The 26443-nt window shown below is 35.3% G+C and overlaps 2 protein-coding genes across 8 annotated transcripts in view; both read left to right on the plus strand.

Annotated features, from left to right (window-relative positions):
- Window positions 1-220: 220 nt before the first annotated feature.
- Window positions 221-22511, plus strand: Ca-Ma2d (Ca[2+] channel Muscle-specific alpha2/delta subunit). 2 transcript variants are annotated; one of them, XM_088259445.1, is made up of 19 exons: window positions 221-416; window positions 2481-2562; window positions 3606-3716; window positions 3798-4047; window positions 4195-4697; window positions 5326-5542; window positions 6339-6475; window positions 6972-7073; window positions 9042-9221; window positions 10533-10607; window positions 11075-11451; window positions 12419-12564; window positions 13484-13721; window positions 15195-15459; window positions 16193-16435; window positions 16936-17062; window positions 20336-20573; window positions 21193-21394; window positions 22271-22511. In XM_088259445.1, exons 1-19 carry the CDS (start codon window positions 301-303, stop codon window positions 22373-22375), a joined length of 3714 nt encoding a protein of 1237 aa, XP_088115571.1. In that variant the 5' UTR covers window positions 221-300; the 3' UTR covers window positions 22376-22511. The 2 variants fall into 2 exon arrangements, with proteins under 2 accessions (XP_088115571.1, XP_088115572.1); XM_088259446.1 differs by lacking the exon at window positions 6972-7073.
- A 3131-nt stretch (window positions 22512-25642) lies between these two features.
- The window catches only part of stj (voltage-dependent calcium channel subunit straightjacket), a 57605-nt gene continuing 56804 nt past the window's right edge, over window positions 25643-26443 (plus strand). For all 6 annotated transcript variants that reach the window (XM_088259522.1, XM_088259525.1, XM_088259524.1 and 3 more), the window contains exon 1: window positions 25643-25857. In XM_088259522.1, coding sequence (XP_088115648.1) covers window positions 25757-25857 — 101 coding nt within the window. In that variant the 5' untranslated portion in view covers window positions 25643-25756. The remainder of the gene's footprint in view (window positions 25858-26443) is intronic.

The following is a 26443-nucleotide window of genomic DNA, read 5'->3' on the forward strand; positions in this document are numbered from 1 at the left end:
GTCGAGATTGATCGTACAATTCGACTTTGACTTGAGCTTTGATCATTCCCTTTTCCCCTTTTCCTCTTTTTTCCACAGATTTTTACAAATGTGGAATTTTGTAATAGGATATATGCATGACTTGACGTAACTGTTCTGTTTAATCCCCAAATAAAAAATAATTTAAATTGAAATTACTGATCCGAGTCCGACCCTCGTTCTCTCTTGGCCGGCGCACGTCAGTCTGAGTTAGATTGTAGCAGTAGCCGGGCGCTGCGTCACAGGGCGCTCCGACCCCCGAGTCATGTGTGTGCAGGCCTGATGGGCCCCCTGCGGCTCGGCCCCGCGGGCCCCCGGCCGGCCCTGCCCCTGCTGCTCGTGGCCCTGCTGCTCGTCCTCCAGCCGTACAGTTCCAGCGGCTCGCTCGAGGGAGAAATGTTAGTAGAGTTTGTTTAGTGATGCTATTTTTGTGCCTAGGTGATTCACGGGTTATGCCACATGTTATGGAGTGCCCACTTGCGTGCGTGTTTTTCTGACATTTGAAAATCCTTCCGCTTCTTTTTCATCTTTTTTTTAGATGGGAGTCACATTTATTATTTACTTTGCTTGTTATATACAAGGTTTATATATCAATTAGTGGATTCTTGTTCCTTGGTGTGGGCCAATCAGAAACTTCTTAGTATGCTTATTGCTGGGAGAGAGTAATGAACAAAACTTTTTCGTCTGACCCGACGGTGCATAGGGCATCGGATCGTATTGACGTATTATTGTCTTGATTGTTTATTACAAAAGTAGCACTTGGCTATGCTTATACTATGGTACGCTTGAGGAAATGCATGAATGTGGAAGAGGTGAAGGTTGTTTGCAAAGACAGATTGGTGTGGCGTTCTATTCTCTCTGACTACCCCTGCGGGGTAGTGGCGTGATGATGAGTTGCGTGAAGGCAAGATGATCAAATCTGCGCAAAATTCATCAAAATGAATGGAAAAATCGTTCTCAACATTTTGGATTTGTCCAAATTCTTGTTCACAAATCTAATAATGTGAATTGTAGAAAATTAAAAATTAAAAAAAAACTCATAAGCGCAGAAACCCTGATTTGTGAACAATGATTTGGATTGAACTCACACAAAACGTTAAGAATGAAATATTTGTATTCTTAATATATACACAAGTAGGGCTAAGCGGCGTGTGTGAACTTGTGGTAGAGTGGATTCGAACCTAAATACTCTTACTCAAGATTCCGCGACACAAACCACAGGATCGCAACCCAACACCTTCGCTGAAAGTGTTCAATCGGCATCAGCTGACTAAAATTAGACATGTCCGCTTTCGCAGTGTAATGGTTAGCGTGTTTGGCTCCGTGTTGGAGGAAGAATAATTACATCTTGACAGGAAGTGTCTTTGTAAACCAAACGCGGTTTAAAAGATGTTATCATATACTTATGATAAAAAATAGTGAAGGATATTGGTACCATAAATCAAGCTAGGACACAAAATGGTGAATCCTGTTCTAGTGGAACAGAACGCCTGTTGACGACAGTCAACAGTCCGCCTTCTCCTGAGGAGTTTTACCTGTTTTTTCCCCAGCAATGAGCAAATGCTGCCAAGCTCCTGATTGGCACACATTAGTTTATCTTTCTTGTTCACATATTAATACATTTTCTTGGCTGTAAGAAACAAAAATCCACTTAATGATCTATGAATCTTGTATATAATAAGGAAGGTAAATAATAAATGCAACTCCAAGTTTTTTTCAAAAGAACATCTCACTCTGTCTGTTTCTAACTGCTGGTGGAAGAGCATTTCATGCCCTCAGCCCCTCAACGGCAAAGGCACGCATCGGGAACAGGGATCAAAGAAAATTAAAAAAAATAAATAAATGCATAATGCAACTTTGGAATGTTTGTCTTATTTAACATGCTCGTTTATATAGTATATAAATAAAAATGTTAATGTTCGTTGGTTCAAAATCCTCAATCTCCTGGATATATTCAGCGATTGCTTCGAAATTTTGACACAACGTTGCATTTGAATACGCGCGTATTTTAATGTGCTCTTTTCTTTTGTTGTCATTTAACCAGAGTGGGCCACAGAAGGCGTGGTTGGGTACGGGTAGTCTACAACAATTTTTTTTTTAGAGAAGTATTTGTGTTTTTATTATTCACCAAAATACTTCAATTTCATGCTATTTCTTGTGGTAGAGTAGGTTCAAACCCAGAAACTCCAACTCAAGAGTCCGTGACACTAACCGCGGGACCACAATCCGATAAGGTTTACATTTTAGGAAAAATCGATGAACATGTATAAGGAGATTCGTGAATGTGGAAGGGGAGAAGAATGTTTGCAAATACAGAGCGGTGTGGCATTTCGTTTTCTCTGCCGATCCCTGCGGTGAAGCGATGTGGCGTTCTATTCTCTCTGTCTGCGGAAGCAACGTTATGATTAGTTAGGTTTTTAAATTTATAATTTTGCCAAAATAACTATTTATTTTAATTTCAGAATTGGAGAATGGGCAGAAACATTTGGCGAAGAGTTATGGGACCTTGGCCAAAGAATAACAAAGGCGCCGGATATAAAAGCAGTGAGATTTTTTTAAAAAATAAATAGAATTTGTGTCTGTGACGAAATGTGAATACAAAAAAGAGATTAAACTGATCCCCGATCTCTGTATCCTACTACCTTCTTCTTTGCGTGTCATGTTAGGTCCCTCTGACGTCTATTATTTGAGAGTGATTGTCCTTGTCTTGGGCAGCTGTGAACAGCGCCTCGACTGTTTTGATCCCCGTCCAATCTCGCACATTCTGGAGCTAGGAGTTTCGTCTTCTGCGCACACCTCGTCGATCCTCTATTAGGTACAATAGCTCGTACTTCTCTCCTTTAAGCACATACCCCAGATAGAACACCTTCCGGAATTTAATATCAGTCAGCAACTCTCTTCCTACTCTTGCTCTTCGGAGCACATTTACGTTGCAGACCATATCGGTTCGTGGAATGCGTAGCATTCTATGATGTAATCACATTTTGAATGTCTCTAATCGGCCCATCTTTTTGGGGTCGATCTACTCCTCTTTTTCTTCCCAGAGTCTCCATTTTAGGATTCTGGATGTCCGTCTGTCCGTTCCCTGCCTACCCACGTGACGATCCGTTATATCGACATACTGAGATAGTATTTTACGAAAATGGTGCCGTATACATAATGTTTAATTTTTAACTGACTAGAAAATAAGATGATTTAAATTTGATGAGAGTAGAATACGAGGGTTGGTGATCAAATTTTTCTCTTTCTTATGTATGGAGTTTTGAGAATCGACCTATTCAAAAATGTATCGTAGGAAAACATTTCTATAATGATACAAACAGATATTTATACTCAACGTTCATTAATTTTCTTATACAGCAGATGAAGCTTAGCCAAGACATTTGTTAAAAAATCGCTGAAAACTTATCTATTTCCAACGCGTATTATTTTAGACCTGTCAACTTCCTTTACTGTTTTTGTTATTTCAACTAATGGATTGCAATTTATATTTATTTTCCTAGAAAAGTTCTCATGATGTCAGCTTAAAGTAGATACAATATTATTGCGGTTATTTTTTCTTTCACTGAATAGTTATTGTTTTCCAGAGATATAAGGCCCTTCATGTCCGAGTCGAGACAAAAGATGGCTTTAGTTTACTGAAGTCTGCTGTTGAAACTGTTGGGCGGATGCTCACCAGAAAAATGGATGCCATAAAGGTTTTAAAAATTTTATAAATGAAATATCTCGCTTCTTTATATATGTAGTATAATTATCATTAATTTTGTTTGTGGTCTTAGTGTATGCTAGAGGTAGCAGAGACGAGGGCAGAGCAATATGAATATAATGACACAGACACAAATTTGACATACTATTCCGCGAAGTATTCTCCAGTGGAAGGAGATGGTCCTCCCAATATACCGGAAACTCTTCTTAACAATTCCTGGCTCTTCCGGAATATGACCTTCAATGCGGATACCCATTTCTACAACATTCCCGTTAACACTAGCTACAGCTCCGTCCACGTCCCCACAAACGTCTATGACAGAGGTAAATATATGAATTGTAAACAATGTGATTTATTTGGTATTGCGTCACTTTGACTTGAATCAGAAACATATTCATATGATCAGTTCATCTTTGATCTAGAGTGTGTATCCTCCTCTTTTACAAAAATTGTTTTCGTTTTTTTACTAGGTCCAAAAGTCTTGGAGACTATCGCATGGTCTGAAGCGCTAGACGACGTATTTGTGCAGAACTATAAATCCGATCCAGCCCTCTCGTGGCAGTACTTCGGAAGCTCTACCGGAGTCATGCGACAATACCCAGCGATGGCATGGGCTCGCCACGACATAGACCTGTTCGACTGCCGGAAAAGGTCTTGGTATATCGAAGCCGCTACATGCTCCAAAGATGTGGTCATATTATTTGACAATTCTGGATCTATGACTGGATACAGAAACTTCATCGCTACGTTCACTGTTAAGGCTATATTGGAAACCTTTTCTAATAACGACTTCGTAAATATTTTCCAATTTTCCAACGATACATATGAAACGGTGGATTGTTTCAAGGATATGCTGGTGCAAGCCACTCCTGATAATTTGCGCACATTCAACGAGGCTCTTGCAGTTATGAAGCCAGATGGTCATGCAAACTTTACGCTCGCATTTATCAAGGCGTTCGAACTTTTAGAAAGTGTAAGTTTTTTTTAAATATCTGAGCCGGAACGCAATCGAACAATGTATCTGGTAAAAAAACTGAATGTCAAATACATAACATATTATGTTGCAAATAGACATATGGTACACTCCTAGCTTCCATTACATCCATATATGCTCTCCGGTTACGTAGACTTTTGAGACTACCAGATTTCAGGTTTTGATTGATTTGTTGGTGCCATGACTATCTTAGCTATCCTCGTTCTGTTTTCCCATTTACATTTCCCAAATGTACTCTCTTAGTCATTCTCATATTCCGTTCTAATATCTTCATTTTTTATTCTGTTATTGTGATTGAATTTCAAAGGCGTTCACTCTGACAGTTTTATATTTGCTTTCATAGATCGTTGTTGCTACTAGCACTCCATTATGTACTGTTAGTTTAGCTTTCATGGCCATATTTTTTATTTGCAATCGCTGTATTGAAAACGTACTTCTTGGATATATGAATTCTTGCAGTTATTCCAGGTAAATGTACCCGAAATCTTGGATTTTTTTGTTTTTATATTGTCCCAGTTGTTCTATTAGTATCCCGGTTGTTTCTTAGGCTAGTCACGAAATATGTTTCCGTAATTTTTTATTATGTTGGCAATTCTGTGCTTTTTAGTATCGTATCACCAGAGGTTGCAATGCGTCTTACGTCGGATGTAACCAAGCCATAATGCTCATCACAGATGGAGTTCCAGGAAATCTGACCCAAGTGTTTGATAACTACAACTTGCATAACAATGGAACCCACATACCCGTCAGAATATTTACTTACCTCATAGGCAAAGAAGTCACCAACGTTAGGGAGATTCAGTGGATGGCTTGTCTTCATAGAGGTAATTATTATTATTTTAAATAACTTTAACTATATACAAACGTAGTACGCTCCCCTAGCCATTGCGGTATTGTGACTGGTAAATCCGCTCTCTTATAAATGTTAATAATGAGATATTTTGACGTCTTACATAGACGAAGAAGAAAATGGAAATCTGGATATTTACGGGTCAAACTCCTTGTCATAGGCTGGTTTAAGTGATCATTTTATACACCTTGACCATTCCACCCATGATTGACGATTATGTTAGTAAAAAATTGGTACTCTTTAATTGGTAAGCTTTAATTTGGCAGAGACCCTTTTATTTTAAAATAAGTAGAGAATTTTATTATAAACAGAGAAACCCAGACTTGTGAAGGAGGATTTGTACAATATATTGTTTGAACAATATTTTGAATGAAATATTTGTATTTTTCTTAAATACACAAGCGTTTATATATGAAAAGTTGCATGAATGTGGATAGGCGAAGATTATTTGCAAAGATAGATTGGTGTGGCGTTCTATTCTCTCTGGCTAACCTTGTGGGGTTGGCTAGTTAGTGAGTTATTAGAAGTGGTTAATTGAAAGGATACAGATAACGTATGTGAAGGAGCTCAATGCAAATAATAAATTGTTATGTTGGAGAGGAAATGTATGTAAGAAAAGAAGGATAGAAGCAATAGCTAGGGCACTCGGGATTGGACATCCGTACTCATACAAACATGTGTAAATTGAACACAGTGTTATGTATAACTCCATTGGTTTGAAATTATTTTGCCTTGGGTTATTTATTTGAAGTGTGTTTATTATTTTTTAGGTTACTATGTACATATTCAGTCTTTAGATGAAGTTCAAGAAAAGGTTTTGAAATATATTGACGTGATTGCCAGACCACTTGTTTTACAAGAAGTAGATCATCCGATTACATGGACTCACGCGTATGCCGACATCACTGTAAGTTTTTCCTATCATTTAAATCAAATATTAATATACAACATGAAGTAAAATTCATCAAAGTCATAAAAGCAACCTCTAAATTTAATATTTTTCTAATGATTTTGTTAGGATTTGAATTCTTATACCTGACAAACAATATGAAAACTTGTCTATGGTGAAATTCATAGATGTCGTAGTAGAGGATTTCATTAAAATATATCAACAGGTTCGGTCCTCCCTAAAAACAGAGGTGAGACCTTGTACAAGAACATTTTCAAACAAAATTCAAATTTCAGATAAAATTTAAAAAACGGCTCTAGACGAGTCGATGATTGAATTTTTATTTTAGTCTTCATTCAAATCTTCCGGTTGTAAGTTTGTTAAATTGCCTCAGTCACAAGGAAAATTTCCCGCCACTGAAAATCATAGATAAACTGCGATCTGCCTGCAAATCGTACCAGTAATGCAAACATTTTTTTTTAAATATTGATATTTTTTTCCTTCTTTCAAATAGGATAAAAAGGTAGCCACTTGGCTCTGGGATGTAAGTGAGAGTATTAAAAAAAGACAGCAAATTTTTGAATTTGCTAAAAAACGTAGTGAACCAAAACGAAAGGTATTTTGGAAGCAGAGTTTCCCCTTGAATGTTTTTTTTAATGTTTGTCTATGTTTATGTATACCTCGTGCTCATTATCATCTCCCGTATACCTCTTAAAAGATATGTATATATATATATATATATATATATATATATATATATATATATATATATATATATATATATATATATATATATATATATATATTTATATATATATAAATATATATATATATATATATATATATATATATATATATATATATATATATATATATTAAATTACAGTAATTTACTATTTTAACACAGATATATGGTACATATCATCGTGATATAAATTGAAATTGTCTCAATAAAACGTTAAAGAAGATGAAAACCGTATATTAAAATAAAGAATAATAGATGAAGAGTATGGAAGTCTGGGCATTTACGGGGCTGACGACCGTCATAGGCTGGTTTAAGTGATCACTTTACACACGTGTAACGTTTACCAATTCTACCTATTATTGATATATATATATATATATATATATATATATATATATATATATATATATATATATATATATATATATATATATATATATATATATATATATATATATATATATATATATATATAATATATATATATATATATATATATATATATATATATATATATATATATATATATATATATATATATATATATATATATATATATATATAATTCGATATATCTGCAAGTCGAGTAAAAAATACATAATTAAATTAATCTAATAAAATTTATATAAATTATATTTCAAGGGTGATCATCCTTATCATATTTTCGTATAGACTTTTTATTATTAATAGGGGGTTGAATTAATTCTCGCCGTTTTTTGTAGTATTTTGAATTGAAAATATTTTTTTTATTTAAAGTAAGAATTTATTCAAAGTATTGCCATTCTTTCTCGACTACTTTGGCCCATCTTTCAGGAAGAAGTCGTATTCCCCTATAAACGAAAACCTTGTCTTTTGAGGCAATCTAATTTTCAACCCATAACTCGACTTCTCGATAACTTTTGAAAATTTCTCCCGATAATCCATGCTGCATGGACCAAAACAGATGATAATCGGATGGTGCGACGTCAGGGGAGTAGGGCGGGTGTGACAGAATCTCCCAGCCGAAGGAGTTTATCTGTTCTTTTACCACTTTGGCAACATGCGGGCGCGCGTTATCGTGCAGAATGAGAATCGACTCGTCCCTGGCTGCGTATTCTGGACGTTTTTCTTCAATTGCTGTTTTCAGTTTGATCATTTGCTGTTTGTAAACCTCTGCTGTGACTGTTTGGCCTGCTTTGAGAAGCTCGAAAAAAATTACTCCCTGCTGATCCCACCAAATGCAAAGCATCGTTTTTGAGGCGTGAATGTTGCGTTTTGCAATGCTGGCTTCAGCAGGGAGTGGCTGACCTGGCTGGCAGATGACGAAGAAGATCCACTTCTCATCGCTGGTGATGACGCGATGCAAAAAACCTTTTCTGTGATGCCGTTGCAAGAGTGAATCACACATGCAAAGTCGACTTTCCATATCTCTCTCCTTCAGAGCATACGGGACCCAGTTTCCCTGCCGATGAACAAGGCCCATATCCTTAATTTTGAGGCGGCTTGAGGCGGTTGAATGTGCCACGTGGGTGTTCGAGGTAGCGGGGGACAGGAAAACAAAAAAACGAAAGGAATATATTCAAATCACAGAGAAATATTGAATTTTTATAAACGGCGAGAACTAATTCAACCCCCTAATAAGTCAAACAAAAGGTTTTGTGAATATAGCCGTTATATTTTGTGAATGCTATACCCCTGGGCATGAATAGATTGGTCCCGTTTTTAGTTATTATATATTTAAGCATGACCATTCATTTTCCTAGATGTGCCCCGATTTGTAAATATTCATCCCGCATATTTTTTTCCCTCGAGTACTTAAAAAAAAGGATCAGATTGATAAAATGATGCCCCTTATTTCAGCATAACAAAGAATTCCAAAATATACACTATGCCGAGTACAGGCTGATGACGTCTGTAGCGATACCACTATACGACAAAAAAATTAATAAACTTAACGACACGCGAACTGCATATTTGCTCGGAGTCGGTGGTACTGACGTTCCAGTGGAGGACATCGACAAGCTCACTTTACCTTACAAAGTAAGTGGATAAAAAATTTTAATATTCAGATTACAAGTCGGAATAATCGGCGGGTATGTATGTACGCATGAGGAGATGCTCAGAAGAGGCGATGTTTGTTTGCAAAGATAGATTGAAGTGGCGTTCTATTATTTCTGCCTACCCCTGTGGAAAGCGGCGTGATGATCAGTTAGTTTTTAGTTTTAAATTTAAGCTCAAAAGATGTGAGAAAACTTGCTTTAACAATATGCTTTAATTTCTGAAGCTTTTTGTCTTGGATAAGAAGATATGAAACTTTTTTATATTGTCATCGTGCATTAGCTCTCTCCGTTTGTTGAATATATATTTGAAATGTTAAATAATTTTATATAAATTTTTATAATTAAATTTTATATGACCTTCAATATTTATTATTATTATTATTTTAAACACAGGCGACGAAGTCTATTAAGATAGGAATATAAAAGACTAAGGTTTTTTTGTCCGCCTCCGTAGTGTAATGGTTAGCACGCTCGGCTACCGTTCTGGAGGTCCCGGGTTCGATTCCCAGGGGGGGTAAAATAAATATGAGTGATTTTTTCACTGTAATATTTATTCAATATTACCCTGGACTGGTACCTGAAGCGGAGGACTGATCACCTTTCCTTCATGTGTAAACGATCAAGATAACACTGCGTTTATATGATGCAGTGCCCTATGCACCATTGGGGTGCGGATAAGGGTTTAAAAAAAAGGTTTTTTTTACTTACGCCCTTTATTGCCCATATTAAGTACATGATCACGTTATACAACGTGTAACATTCACCATTTTATCCATGACTGACGACAAAACTACATACATTAACTATTGAGATATCGCTCACTCCTTTCAAGAACGTCATAAATCAAAATACTTGATTTTTCAGGAGAACGATTTTAAAGTTTAAAAATATAACACAATGTATTAAAAATAAATATCAAGCCACTTATTGAACTTTTTACTGCGCAACAGATCTTTTTAGGTAAAACCTGAAGGTTTTTTCTACATTTGAAAAATATTTAATTTATTTATAAAAATAATTTAACAATACATTTTCTTCAAAATGCAAAAACAACATTTTCTGCCCTGTAGCGGGTAAATATAAAGTTAAAAATATGCCTCTTTTGCTGGGATATAGTACATTTTCTGGGCATTCCGAAAACATGCACAACTGAAAATTGACGATTTTTGATTTATGACGTTCTTGAAAGGAGTGAGCGATATCTGTATTGAGATATGTATAAAAATAGTTTACTTATTAAAATTATTGTGAAATTGTTAGTTTTATACTGCAATAAAAACCTTTTTTTCAGCTGGGCGTCAATGGTTACTCATTCATTGTGAGTAACAATGGATATCTTTTATTGCATCCAGATTTGAGACCAGTGGTAAGTCTAATAACAGAAAAATCAATCATTAATGATTTTTAAAATATATTTATACCCCTTTATTACCCATATATAAGAGAGAATAGAACCCGGGATCTCTAGAAAAATAGCCGAGCGTGCTGAACATTAAACTTTGGAGGCGGCTGTTCTGGAGGTCCCAGTTTCGATTCCCAGGAAGGGGGTCAAATAAATATAAGTAAAATAAATAATATTTATTCAATGGTAATAAATATTAGAGTAAAATAAATAATATTTATTCAATTACCCGGAGCGGAGTGCTGATAACCTTTCCTTCATGTGTTAACGATCAAGATAACACTGTTTTTATATGATTTAGTGCCCCATGCACCATTGGGTGTGAATAAGGGTTAGAAAAAGATTGGAATAATTACAAATTATTTTAATATAAATAAAATAAAACAAAAAATAGAGGTATGTACCGAGCAATTTTTTTCTTCGGTTTGTAGTACAAAGGAATATTGAAGGAGAACTATAACAGTATTGATGTTGTGGAGGTGGAAATGATGGACGATAATCTCGGTATTCGAGAACTTGGTCCTGATGTCCTCGCTCTGCGCGAAGCGATGGTGGGTGATGCTGAGGGCTCGATGCTCGGACTCGGGGTTCGATTCCATTACGACCACATGAAACGCGTGTCCAGAGAGAAGCAGGATTACTACTTCGCACCCCTTCCGAACACTCCCTTCTCGCTGGGAATCGTGCTACCTCATAGCTATGGCAACACTTGGATCAAAGTTGGAGATGAAATCAAGAGAAACCAACACCTTGGATTGAAAGTTCAGGACTTCTTCAAAGGGGACAATTGGAAAGTACATCCTAATTGGTAATTATTTATTCTTCTTCTTCATCTAGTTGTAGGCCTTGTGGCCTGTTTTTAAGAGGGATTAGCCTCCTGCGATGTCGATTCCCAGCTATCGACCCATCTCTTTGGTGGTCTGCCCGGGAGTCGTCTATCATGGGGTTGGCCTTACAGTGCGATGTGGCCGTACAGTCTGGATGGTTCCATTCTCCTCACATGCCCATACCATTGTCTCCTTCGTTGCCTTCCCCACCGAACGACATCTTCGATCTCGCATATTTCCCTGTAATTATTTATTTTATTAATTTTAAAGGAATTACTATTGTAAGAAGCATAAATTTTACAAGTTGAAGTGTGTAAAAAAATAAAACATATACTTAAGTACCTAATTTTTTTGGCTGATATTCAGAATATATAAAGTGCGTTCCAATCTTTTCTCTACTGAGGACTTATAAACTGAATTGTGTTGTTACTTGAAGCAAATATACAACTTTTTGAAATTCGAGCACACTGTATAGTGAAATCTCTTAAACCAGCCAAGGACGGATCGTAAGTCCTGTAAAAATACCCGGACTTCTACGCTCTCATCTCAATAAAATATTTTTCATCTGTTTTAAAATACCGCATAATTGTCCGCCTCCGTAATGTTATGGTCAGCGAGCTCGGCTACCATTCTGGAGGTCCCGGGTTCGATTTCCATAGGGATTTTCAAGTAATTTATAAGTGATTTTTTCACTCTAATATTTATTCAATATTACCCTGGACTGGTAACTGAAGCGGAGGGCTGATCACCTTTCCTTCGTGTGTTAACGATCAAGATAACATTGCGTTTATATGATGCAGTGCCCTATGCACCATTGGGGTGCGGATAAGGGTTCGAATGAAAAAAATGAATTTAAAATACCATTACAAATCTTGACTACATTGTTTTTATGATGAAAACTTACAAATTTTGTTCTGATGTTATGGAAATCGTTCTCTTTATTTTCAGGGTGTATTGCAAGTACCATTATTTGGAGGGTCATGAAATGGATACGCCAGAAGAAGAGTTGTTGCATTTCCTAGAAAAAATGGGGGAGCCAAATTGGAAATGGTCTCAACAATATGAATCCGAAGCGGAAAATCACAGCGAAGATTGTAAACTATTTTGATTCTTTAAACTTTTTTTGTGGAACCTTTCACGTTTCTCACGGGAACTGCATTTTATTTTGGCTAGTGACCAGGTTTTGTCATTACCAATATCATCAGGCTGTTGGGAGCCTTGAGAAAACTCTATATTATACACACACAACCAGCCAGGGGTTAAAAATCATAATTTGATTAAAAATTCTCACAAAACGAATTAAGGTCGTGTATTATACATAATATATAATGTAGTATATTAAAAAAACAGTTACGTATTTATATCCTCTTATGAGGAAGATCGAGAAAAACTTGGCATGATCAGTATTCCAAATGCTTAGGCATGGTTAGATCATGAGTCGGAAATTTTAACGGGTATGCATAAATGTGAAAGATGCGAGGATTGTTTGCAAAGACTGATTGTGTGGCGTTATATTCTCTCTGCCTACCCCTGCGGAGAAGCGGCGAGATGGTTAGTTCTTCTTTTTTGCGTATTATGTCAGGTCATCGAATATCACTTGAGAGTAATTGTCCTTGTCTTGGGCAGATCTAAACAGCGCCTCGACAGTCCTGATCCCCGTCCAATCTCATATATTCCGGAGCCAGGAGATCTGTCTTCTGCCCACAACTCGTCGATCCTCTATTTTGCCTTTTATGATTAGGTGCAATAGCTCGTATTTCTCTCCTCTTAGCACATGCCCCAGATAGGACACCTTCTGGACCTTGATATCAGTCAGCAACCGTCTCCATGCTCTTGCTCTTTGGAGCACATTTGCTTTGCTGACCATATCGGTCCATGGAATGCGTATGCGATGGTTAGTTAATTAGTTAGATTGTGGCCACAATGAGTATTTTAAATAGTTTAAAAAAGATCCGTATAAGTATTTCTGTTTTTTTTTGTTGTTGTTTAATTCATGCTTTGCTGTTTTTGCAGTAAATTGCGGCCGCAAAACTCATGGCAATGATGACTATTATTGCAACAGAGAGCTGGTGCAGTTGTTGGTGTTCGACGCCAAGGTGACGGATCCTTCGTACAATACGTGGTCCTTTAAGGACGATGAAGAGGAACTACTCTTCCTCCGCTACAACGCCTCTTTGAGATTTGCAGCCACCATGAGCGGCCTGACCAGATGGCAATTCGTCTTTGGAGAAGATGAAAGCAATACTGACTCGTAAGTTTGACAAAATGCAACACCAAGCAATTCCAACAACGTTACAAATATTTGGCAATCAAATATTTTAATCACCTACCTACGGATATCAAAACATAGAAAATATTAATAATAATTTTTTATAATTGAACCCTTATCCGCACCCCAATGGTGCATAGGGCACTGTGTCATATAAACGCAGTGTTATCTTGATCGTTTATACATGAAGGAAAGGTGATCAGCCCTCCGCTTCAGGTACCAGTCCATGGTCATTTTGAATAAATATTACATTTATTGTTTCGGCATTAACTTTGTGGTAAGACATGTTACAATAATTAAAGAAAACACTTCGTTTTTTACCACTTGAGTTTAATTATAGACTACATGTTTCAGAAGCTAAACTTCCATCATTCAGGTCTGTATAATAACTAAAATATAAAATATAAAATTGTTCTATAAATAAGGATAGGGGGAAAGTAAGGGGAAGGGGTTAGTCAAGGAACGGAGTTTGAAAACAAAGGAAAAATTGTAAGCAATGGCGAAGAATTTTGAAACAATATATTATTTAATAAATTATTATTAGAATTCAGGTTTTTTTGTATTTCTAAATTTTCAAGATAATTCATAATTTGGCCTTTATATGGAACAAGGTGTAATAATTTTAATTTATGGGAGTGAAATGAGTGATTAGTATCTATTATATGATTTGCAAATTCCGAAAAATAATTACTAACAAGACCGCTTTGATGTTCTTTAATTCTAATCTTTAAATTTCTCGCAGTTTGGCCAATATATTTTCTATCACAATCTCCACACGAAATTTCATAAACACCACTTTTTTGTAATAAATGTATTTATTACAAAAAATTCTTCGCCATTGCTTACAATTTTTCCTTTGTTTTCAAACTCCGTTCCTTGACTAACCCCTTCCCCTTACTTTCCCCCTATCCTTATTTATAGAACAATTTTATATTTTATATTTTAGTTATTATACAGACCTGAATGATGGAAGTTTAGCTTCTGAAACATGCAGTCTATAATTAAACTCAAGTGGTAAAAAACGAAGTGTTTTCTTTAATTATTGTACTAAATATTACAGTGAAAAAAACACTTATATTTATTTTACCCCCCTTGGGAATCGAACCCGGGACCTCCAGAACGGTAGCCGAGCGTGCTGAGAAAATATTAAAATACTTCAAAATTAAATGCCTATTATACATGAAAACACAAAAAATGACGCAAAGAAAAAAATACCGTATTATATCTTTCATTAAGTAAAAATAAATAAATAATAATTGTGAGTCCATTCCACTTAAAAACAGACCACAAGCCCTACTCCAAGTAGTAGAAGAAGAAGAAGTCTTACATCAGGATCGATCGATTTACCTGCATATAATTAACGATCATGTTAACATTCATCAATCTGATACAGTGGTCTATGCATCATTGGTTTAAGGATCAGAAAGAAGAATGTAAAGCTTATAATTTTTTCAGCGAATTTGGGGACTACCACACTACGGCGATCGATGAAACGTGGTACAAAAGCGCCGTTCTTCAGCATCAAGTTGAACCAGAGAGCTTCGTGTTCTCGGTGGAGTTTGACGCAGGAACGCAGCATCCTGAAGAGGTGGTGGTGACAGCCAGCCACGCCGTGTTTCCAAGAGACGGAGGGAAGCAAGCTCCTGCCGCTGTGCTTGGGTACCAGTTCTCTCAGCGGCTACTGCACCAGAGGTTCATGGAGATCACGTCCAGATCCAAGGTAGTTTAAATCCTATATTTTTGTCATCTTAACATAGTTGAAGAAGAATATGGATGTCTGGGTATTTACAGGACTAATACGCTGGTTACGCGATCACTTTACACGCGTGCAACATTCGTCGTTTTACCCATGATTAATAACCACACTACTCAAACTTTTGAACTCCTAGATATATTGATCAATCTCATGGCACAGTACATATGAGTTCACAACAGCCATATGTGTTGGATTGAGAAAGCTTTTATTTAGCAAAGACCCTATTTGTATGCCACGATCCTGACCTCGGTTATTTTTACGTACTGGGAAACGCCTGAAAACTTAATTGACATTTTTTGATATATCATGGCCATGCTCCAGCCTTAGGAAGACGAGAAGAAGGCGCAATAACGCCGGCTCCACTTTTCTCCCTTCAAACTCAGCCAATTGACGACGTTTTTCTTTCATATATTTTTTATCTATCATTATCATTTTCATATCATAATCCATATCTGTACAAGCGCCGTGAAATATTATTTTACAAAAATGGCGCCATATGAATTATCCAATATAATAATAATTATTATTATCATTAATCACATGACACTGTACCTACATGTGGCTTTTTGTGATCATACACCGGCCAATGTAATTTCCCAGACGTCCATATTTCCATCTCAATATTCAGGCTGAGATACCAATAAAATATCTTAGTATGTATATTTGTTGTATATTATTTTTCAAACTGAATTTGCAGTGTGAAGGGTGCATGAAGACTTGCGAAACAGATGAGCAAGATTGCTACGTCATTGATAGTTCCGGATACATCATCATCTCGGAGATTCACAACGACACTGGCAAGTTCTTCGGAGAAGTCAAAGGAGATATCATGGAAGCGATGATAAATGCCGACATCTTCCAAAAAGTCAGCGTCTTTGATCTTCAGGGCGTTTGCTTCCACATGGTTATGACGAGCAGTATAGGAAACATCTTATCCACGGTAAGTAAACCTTAATTAAGAACAAAAAAAAATGTTAATTTTCAAAGGTGTGTGGTGACTAAGGTAGGTCCCTAAACGAACAGCAGATCTGCAAAGCCGTTAAGTTGACAACAGTGAGTTAGCAAGAATAATGTCTTAACCTAACCTAACCTAAATTAAAAAAAAAAAACTCATTCGTTCCACATGTCCAAACCGTTTCAACACACCTTTCTTCATTTTATCGGTAATGCTATATAATCTTAGCTTTGCATTCATTCCTAATTTCACCATTCGAACATCTATCATAACATCGTTGTGCCGCACATTCATCTGAGGGATCGCATTTCGACTGCATTCAGTCTGCTTTCATCCATTTTTTCCCAACTCCACGCTTCACTTCCATACATTAGGGTTGGGAAAACCATGCGCGATATCGAGGATTACAAGTTGTCTACTGAAACAGCGTTATACGGGGTCTCACAGTAATTAGTTTTTTTTTTAAATTATTTATTTTATTTTAGCCACTACAACTGTTGTCTGTGATGTTGCAATGGCTCGGTGGGCAAATAGCCTGGCTACTCCTTCAGGCTAATTTATCATTCCTCTGGGCGCCACTCGGGGTCTTCACACAATCAATGGACGATGATGGTAATTAATAAATAAAATCCCTTTCCCTATAAAAGAAGTCTTCCAACTTAAGGTAAAATTGTCCACCATATTGCAAAAATAAACGAAAACATAAAAAACACATTTCTTTTTTGGTACTAAGTAGATGATATTCGTTTCAGATTACAAGTGCCATGTTCAAAAAAACATATTTTGATTTTTCATCAGCTCGTTTGCTGATATTGAATCTGATGTTCGCTATTGAACTTTGGCCGTATTATTCGAAATTTACTTATGTTTTTAATTTTTACAATAACATGCTGACATAGATTGGCTTCTGAAGAATGCATTACTTATGTAATATCACTGCTTCTACGAACTCACTCTATAAACTCACTAAAAATTAAGTATCTAGTATTTTGCAGTAATCGTACTCACAGTACATATATATGAACATTAAGCATATTACCGTATTTTACGGACCATATTTTTGATCAAAAAATATAAATACATAAGTATTTCCATTTTTATTACAAGCTTTTCTCATAAAATTGGTCGTTATATTTTCTAAATTTTTTTTTTATAAAAAAGTTAAAATTTTTAAAAATTCATTCAATGTAGTATTCAACTCATCATTCAAAGAATTATTGAAAATCTTGTTTAAAAACATCAGTATACATCGCTTGCACTGACTATGACAGCGCGCCGCGTAGGCTTGCCAACTTTACGACTAACGCACTTGCAAGTCTTAAGAATAAAAGATGTGGGCAGGTATTCACACTGGTATATGTAGTACTAATATGAATATATATTTTTTTAAATTATGACTTTTTTTTATAAAATACAATATAACGTCCAGTTTGATGTGTTAAACGTCCAATTTTATATGTGATGCGTCCAATTTGGTTTTAAAACCTAGTATTAGATTGCGATATTTTTCTTATGCGTTTTTGGTAAAATAAAAGTTTTTCTTACCGTCGTAAATTTTCGTCGTTCTGTATTAGGGTACATTGAAAAAAATCCCGTGGTGTAAGGTTAAATCCATGAAGATCGTCATCAGAACTTTTTTCTTCTTTCTCTTCATCGAAAACACTACTAATGCACGCGTGGTGTTATGTGGTAGACTACAGTTTTTATCGTACGATTCCCATCACTACAATGTTATTATATATATTTATAGTTATAATTTCCTGCGGCATCGAATACATGGCTATTTATAAGATTGATATTTTAAATCAAACGCTGGAGATTTTAATAATAATTTCCAGTATAAGACGCACCTGAACTTTGAAATCATTTTTTAAAGTAAAAATTGCTATAGTCCGTAAAATACGGTACCAATAATATGAACTAGAAGATATTTATTGTTTTTTTTCATTAACTACTTAATTTATGTATTTTTTTTCAGCTACTTTTTTAGATGTTCATTATTCCAGGTAAATCAAAAAAGGTTTTTATGAGCAAATGGAAATTAAGAGCTCTCGCTAGAGTTAAAAGTTGGCGCATCTTGTCAATTGATAAATGCTTTTTTGTAGTATCTAAAATCGATTATTGTAATGGTATATACATGGGTCTGAATCCGCCTCCACAGCGCAGTGGTTAGAGCCTTAGACTACCATGCTGGAGGTATCTGGTTCGATTCAAATAGAGATCAAAATAATTATAAGCGTTTTTTTTACTACATGTTCATTAAATATTACCCTCGACTGGTACGCGGATCACAGAGCTGATTGTCTTCCCTTCGTGTATTAAACGATCAAGATAACACTGATCATTTATGATGCAGTGCCCTATGCGCCACTGGTCACAGGTAAGGATTAGAAGAAGATATATACGGGTATAGCAAATAATAAAATGACTCGACTGCAATCAGTATTAAACGCTAGGCTGAGGCTGATTTTTGGAAATTCTTAATTCCATCACATCACAGACCGCACTAGTTACCCTTTTTCGAAAGCGTAGAGTACAAACTCTGTCTGCTTATGTATAAACAATAGCCAATACAGCTCCAGAATACCTAAAAATCTGTGAATTCTAGACGTCTGACGCTTCGATCAGCTTTAAATGTCACGGGTAAAGTGCATCTTACCAGCTCGCAACCAACGCACTAAATTTGGGGAGGATGTCTTCGCTGCAGGTCCAATGGCTTGGATTTTTCTGCCAGCAGTTAGAAACAGCGAGAGTGAGATGATCTTTAGGAGAAAACTAAAACGCACTTGTTTAACTAATTATTTCGATAATTTCTTTTCTCCTTGTTTTGATCAAAGCGAAGCGTTCTTGAGGTTAGTATCTTACGAAAATGGCGCCATATAGGTTATCAAAAATTATAACAAGTTGATAGACTGGGTAAGAGGTGTTATTTTGTGATATGTTTTAAATTGTTATATCGTAGTCGTACAGGAGAAAGTGACCAACTAACAAAACGTAAATTGTTCAGGAGGGCCATTTCAGTCACTTTTGCTTGGCAAGAAAATAAACATCAATGCAGTTAGTCATTTTCAACAAGTCAATATATTATACATACAAGTTTAAAATCCTTTGGTATTTTTTTCAGGGTAATATTAAGCTAGTAAGATATCGAACAGTCAATGATCACGTTTTTGTAAAAAATACACTCGGTTACTTTCTTCTGTATGACTGCGAAATGTAGAAAACAGTAGGTATTGTTAAATTAATGTGGGATGGCGGTGATTTTTTACCTATATTTACTAATTTTTTGCATTATTTGCACAAGCGTCATTCATCTGCTCATACAATTATTCCGACTCCTGACTTGACCACTTCCAAGTAAATACTTAAAATGTGAAATTTCAAATGAAATACTTGATAATTCAAAGATTTCTTGTGTTTCTCTGCTTCTTTTACCAATCTCATTCGCCACATAAATTTGTTGTACTATTCTTTCTTCCATCATTCGATCCACATACCGAGCGCAGCGCAGGACTGTCTTCATATATTGTCTTCATATAATTAATGATCTAGTTAACACCGCGTCGATTCTATAACCGTAACCATACCTCAAATACCTCCCAAAGTGGTGACCCCGACGTGAACCGATCTGTTCTTTTATTGACTGAATCAACAAGTAAGCGCGGACGTAATTGTAAATGTGGTGAGGGTGTGCATTTTATCGCTGGCTAGAACACAATATTTTAAACACAGAAGATGAACATGGTACAAAAAAATGAGAAATATAGGTGATGATCTTCCGCCATCCCAAGCATCCCAGTTGGTTGTTGAACCGTTGGCAGTAGCATGAACCACTAACCGACTAATGGTATTAACATTTGGTGTGCTCGCACGCGTGTCTGGCAGATTTCTACGACGATTACGACTCGACAGGCGAGCAGTTCAGGCCTCCGACTCCGCCCCCGCGGCGCATGCGCAAGGGCTTCGACCTCGAGGAGGAGGAGTACTTCAGCAAGCCGCGGCCGCCCGTGTGGGAGAGCCAGAGCTACCCGTGCGACAGGCAGGCCGACCTGTACGTGCTGCAGCAGCACCTCTTCATCAAGGGGGACGGCTTCATGGCCAACGGGCCCACCAACTGCTCCAGGTTTCTATTTTCTTCTTCTTCTCTAGCCTTCTGTTCTCCACTGCTGGATATAGGCTTCTTCCGAATCCTTCCATTTTCTTCAGTCGGTTGCTGTTTGCAGCCAGTTTCTAGCCCCCACAGCGGCTTTGTGGTCGAACCATCTTTTTTGAGGTCTTCCGACGACTCTTATTCTCCCAAGGTCTTTTTCTAAAAAAAATTGGAGTCCATCTTATTTCCTTACTTATTTCAAGAGTGTCAGAAATGGAAACTCTATGGAGCATATCTAGCAAGAGTATACGAGATAAAATAAGGAACACCAGGATAAGAGAGATATGCGAGATGTCGTTAGGTGGGGAAGGCAACGAAGAAGACAATGGTATGCGCATGAGATGAGAAAAGAAAGTGCTTATTCTTCTAGATTTTTCTCCTGGGCACCCCGATATTGCAGCCGCTTTATTTACATGTCTGGATATAAATTTTCATTCAAAATATCGTTATGTTTAATAAAGGCGTCTCCGCTCGTTTCTGGGTTTTACACACATGGGTGTTGAGCACCGGTAATTCACTACAGTAGAGAGTATGACGATTTTATTTAGATAAGACTAGAATTGGTCATGTCTCTTGTCTCTTGTATTTTCAGACCGTACTTTGTGAAGCGCATTCCCTACAGCAACCTGATCTTGGTCGTGGTGAACACGATGTACCCCTCGTGCTACAGGAGGATCCAGGCTAGAGCGAGGCCCCTCGACGACGGGCACGGGGGCAGCGCGCCCTGCCACAAGCTGCAGCTGGCGGGACTGCCGAGGAGGCGACTCGAGGGCTGCTACACGGACCATCCGTGGGTGAGTAACTTGCTTATTAATAATAGTATTTAAATTTTCTTTCAATGCTTTCTTAAATTCCTAGATCTGAAAGTCATGTAATGAGTTTACTTTTTTTATTTGATAAAAATGCAATATTTTCATACATTTTTCAAAATTAAAGAATGTTTATTTTCATTAATTGATTTGGTAGTCACTTTGTTGTAATATCTGCCCATTTTTTCGATTTAATTACTTGGTAAATACCACTATTTCCTAAAATCTATTGTGACACGTGTTTTGAATGATGTGTTGAGCAAATTCGTGAAAAAATATTACTTTTTGATGTATCATATGCTCTTTTATTCTAATGTTGAAATTACGGGAGATAGGGCCTTTTATTGTAATGTGAAATTACGCGTTATCTTACTTATTACCCTGGGATAGGGACTTTTATCCTAATGTTGAAATTACGCGTTATCTTACTTATTACCCTGGGGTAAGGCCTTTTATTATTATGCTGAAATTAAGCGTTATCTTACGTATTGCCCTGGGATAGGGCCTTTTATTCTAAAGAGAAATTACGCGTTATCTTATTTATTACCCTGGGATAGGTCCTTTATTCTAATGTTGAAATTACGCGTTATCTTACTTATTACCCTGGGATAGGGCCTTTTATTCTAATGTTGAAATTACGCATTATCTTACCAGTAAACCTGGGATGGGGCTTTTTATTCTAATATTGAAATTACATGTTATCTTACCTATAACCCTGGGATAACGTTGAAATTACGTTATTTTACTTGTTACTCTGGGATGAGGCCCCCAGAAAAGGGCACAAAATAAGGTCATTATGTCAGAAAATTCTGAGAGCATGATTTTCACCTGTTGTAACATGTATTATTGTTCTTTTTTCAGGAAACCGAAGTTCAGGACTGTGGTCGTGCTGGCGATCTAAGACTCTCAATATTTGTGTTGTTTATTTGTTGGCTAATGCTTATTTGGAAACGATTGCTTTTCTAAAAACGACATGATATCAACAACAACTATCAACTTATTTGTAAAAAAAAATACAAAAAATCTCTTCAGAAATAATCTTAATTCAGTATTTTATGAAAAAAAAGCGTGCAGAATATGTACAGTAACCAAAAGGGATCGCAGTTGCTTTTGTAATAAAAATGACAAATATATTTTTTGGTTGTCTTTGGTCGGCGAAAATGGCTTAAATATTTGAAAAAAAATTTTTTTTTTGTATTTATTGTCCATTATTGGGGTTTATTTTTAAAAAATGTTAAAAAAACATTTAGAAAATGTATTTATTTTTTTTAGAAAATATTTCTCTTATCAATTTATATTAATCGCATTTTTAAAAAAATATGTTTAATTTACCCCAAATAATCTATATTATTTTCTAAACATGTATATATGTAGGCTTTGCATTTAAGAAAATAAAAATGATGTTTTGATATTTTACAAATTTTCAAGCGATTTTCGAAAGATGTTTTTTAATTTTACTTTCAGCTTTTATTCCTAATTTCAATTGATAAAATTAACGTTAAATTAACATTGAATTCCCAGAACTTAAGCCTATGTTTATGGTTATATAAAAAAATCTTCTAAGATAATTATGGTAATGAAATATATTTTTCCCATGGCACCAAATTCAGATATAATTAGTAATTAGTTTAATTTGAAATATCATGTATAGAATATTCCTTTGCCGTTCATTTATTTACTATCTGTGTAAAGATTAGACTAACCAAAAAGAAAAATACAGCTGATTTTTATCATAGTGATAATACTATGAGCTTTTCGTCAATGTACAGGATAGTTCATTGCGACCTTTTTTAAATAAATTTTCTTATTTTTTTCATATCATGGTAATTTTGTTCAGTATTGTTTGACATTTCACCATGGAAAGACTGTTACTCCACAAAAATGTTTACAAATTGTTCAATTTCAAGACCTGCTGTTTTTGACCAAAATTTTGTTCTGCGATGAGGCCAAAATTTTAAGATATTATCTTTTAAAAGTAAATGCCAAATGCTGACGATGATAATAAATATACCCCGATCAATTTTTGTATTTTTATTAAGAATTTAAAATAAGGTCATAATACATAATTCGCCCTGTACTATACATGTTTCCACAAATCCCTCACTCCTTTCAGAACGTCATAATTCAAAAATCGTAAATTTTCAGTTGTGCATGTATTTGGAATGCCCAGAAAATGTACTATATCCCAGCAAAAGAGGCATATTTTTAACTTAATATTTACCCGCTACAGGGCAGAAAGTGTTGTTTTTGCATTTTGAAGAAAAGGTATTATTATATATTTTTTTAAATTTACTAAATATTTTTCAAATGGAGAAAAACCTTCAGGTTTTACCTAAAAAGATCTGTTGCACAGTAAAAAGTTCAACAAGTGGCTTGATATTTATTTTTAAAACATTTTATTATATTTTTAAACTTTAAAAACGATCTCCTGAATTTTTTTTTTATATAATATGACGTTGTTGAAAGGAGTGAGCAATGTGTGAAACAAATTAATGTTTCCACAAATGTCATGTGGTATCGAAAAAATGCAACCACAGAGTAAAAGGTTAGCACTTGCTACCTTTTTACCTAACAAATAAAAAAAAAAACTGGTTTTGACTCGAATGTGGTGCGAACAAAAAAGGATTGGAAGTTTTGTGATACGTTAATTTAATGTTAACTTATATATTTATTTAAAAATTGTATCATACTTTGCGGTAAATTTTTTTGGACGATTTTTCAGAATGCAATGGAGAGTACTATAATACATACTATCACACACGTTTCCTGCTAGTAAGAAAACCTTAGAAATATACCAAATAATACTTATGTGTATTTAAATGGCTGCATTTTCTTCAGATTAAAATAATTTTAATACGTAATGTTACCATGATGTTTGTGTTATTTATTGATTTATTTTAAGTATATTTTTATCGTAAAAATATTAGTAAAATGATTGATAATTGTATGTGAACGCATTGTTACGTCGTGTCTTTGGAACAAAACTGCTAATAATACAATACAGGTTTTTCACTTTTTGGTCGTTTTACAAAACAATTTGAACTATATTTTGTATCTTATAAAAAATATTTGAAAATATATTCAAAATAGTATTGAAAATCTCATCTGAAAACTCCAGTACACATCGCGCGCACATACTATGACAGCGCGCCGCACAGGCTCGCCAACTTGACGACTAACGCACTTGCTAGTTTTAAGAATAAAAAAATGTGGGCAGGTATTCACATTGACTGTATATGTAGAACTAATATAAAAATATTTTTATAAATTCTAACTTTTTTATGAAATACAACAAAACGTCCAATTTGATTTGCTAAATGTCCAATTTAAAATCTAAGGCGTCCAATTTGGTTTGAAAAACTTTTTGAAGTGAAAAACCTGAATAATAGATCTAGGTTTGTTTTTTTTGATAATTTTTTATTCTCAAAAAATATTTAACGAAATATTTTTTGAGTGTTTGTTCTTAAGGCAAGACGCTTATTGATTTAATATTTATGTCACATTATTTTAAAACATAATAAGGAAATAACTTTAAATATGAATAATTTGTGAAGGAGTTTAACAATAATGCATCTGTTAATTTAATTATTTATTTATTTTGTAAATAAATTGATGCAAACGTTAAAAATGTTTTATCTTTTTAATTTAAAAAAATTTGATATTTTATGACACTAAATCAAAGAGAACTAATTCATCCATGCCACAAACCAAATTTAAGTGCAAAAAATTATCCATAGGTGTTGATATAAGTACGTAAAGTTGAAAAACGACTATGCATGCGATCCGCAGTCAACGGTACTTCTAAAAAAACGACAATAGATGCGATCCGCAGCTTACGTGTTAAACAAATAAAAAAAAAATTGGTATGTGAACAACACCAATTGTGTATCATGGAATAATTCATCCCTTACACGTCGTAACTGACAGCATCAGACTGGTGAAGTCGATGATGCCGATTACGACGAAACCCGGTTGCTGGTCAAATAAAATTCTAGTGGAAAAAAACTACAAAGTTGTTATTTTATTCTATAGATGAATGTAAATGCCCAGGCTTTCATATTCTTCTTCGTCTATGTTCAGATGTTATAAATTAAATAGTGTAAAAAGATTTTCATGGACTCGACATTTTGGGGGTCGATATCACTACGGGGCTTTCGCGATAAAAGCGCGTGCGCCCAGAAAAGCCTGCGTAGGGCTTTCTGGGCATGCGCAAGGGCATGCGCAAATAGTCGCAATTCTGACATTTACATTTCGTCGTATACGTCCTAATTTCTAGAAAAGCCTGTCGCGCTGTTTTAGCCCATAAACTGTTCAAAATGTCGTAATATTTCCAATTTAGAGAGGAACATGGAAAGGAGGCTGTTAGCCATATTATTTTCTACAACAATCCTCATTAATGTACCCGCCTTCGCGACAAATTATCAGGAAGAGAGTATCAAATTCGGCCTGTGAGTATTCGTATATCTTTATTCAAGAACCATATATTTATTATGCAACCTGTAATGGTGCCTTATTTACGCAATTATATTGAATTTGAATAATACTATACATGTCCTACTAGGTATTTAATAAATATTCCGTCAGTCAAATTGTCAACTAACATTTTTGTGAATTTTTCATGCAGTAAACAAAGCGTAATTTTTAGCTTATCGAAATTAAATATTACAATATTTTTTTTCCATAAAATACGTACAAAATCTGTCTTGAATTTCTTTCGTTAAATTATTTTGTCAGTACATTGAAAAAACTTATTTTCTCTAAAGTTTGTCAAGATCCTGTAATTAATATTGATACTTTTATCGATCAATATTAAATGCCAAATTTGACAAATTGCTAAGTATCTAATTTACTTTGAATATCAAACAAAAATCAAAAAGGGACTGAAGCTTCTTTACATCTCACCAATAGATGTCTCTAGTGAAGTTCTAGTGATTCAAGAACAAGGTTTCTAAATTGGTTCATATACATATATAGAGCTTCCAAGAATTTGAGTAGTGTGGTTGTCAATAATGGGTAGAATTGGTGAATGTTACA

This window comes from Brachycentrus maculatus, unplaced genomic scaffold, assembly GCF_059751285.1.
Source record: "Brachycentrus maculatus isolate JH-2025_06_01 unplaced genomic scaffold, ASM5975128v1 h1tg000117l, whole genome shotgun sequence".
NCBI classification, from domain to species: domain Eukaryota; kingdom Metazoa; phylum Arthropoda; class Insecta; order Trichoptera; family Brachycentridae; genus Brachycentrus; species Brachycentrus maculatus.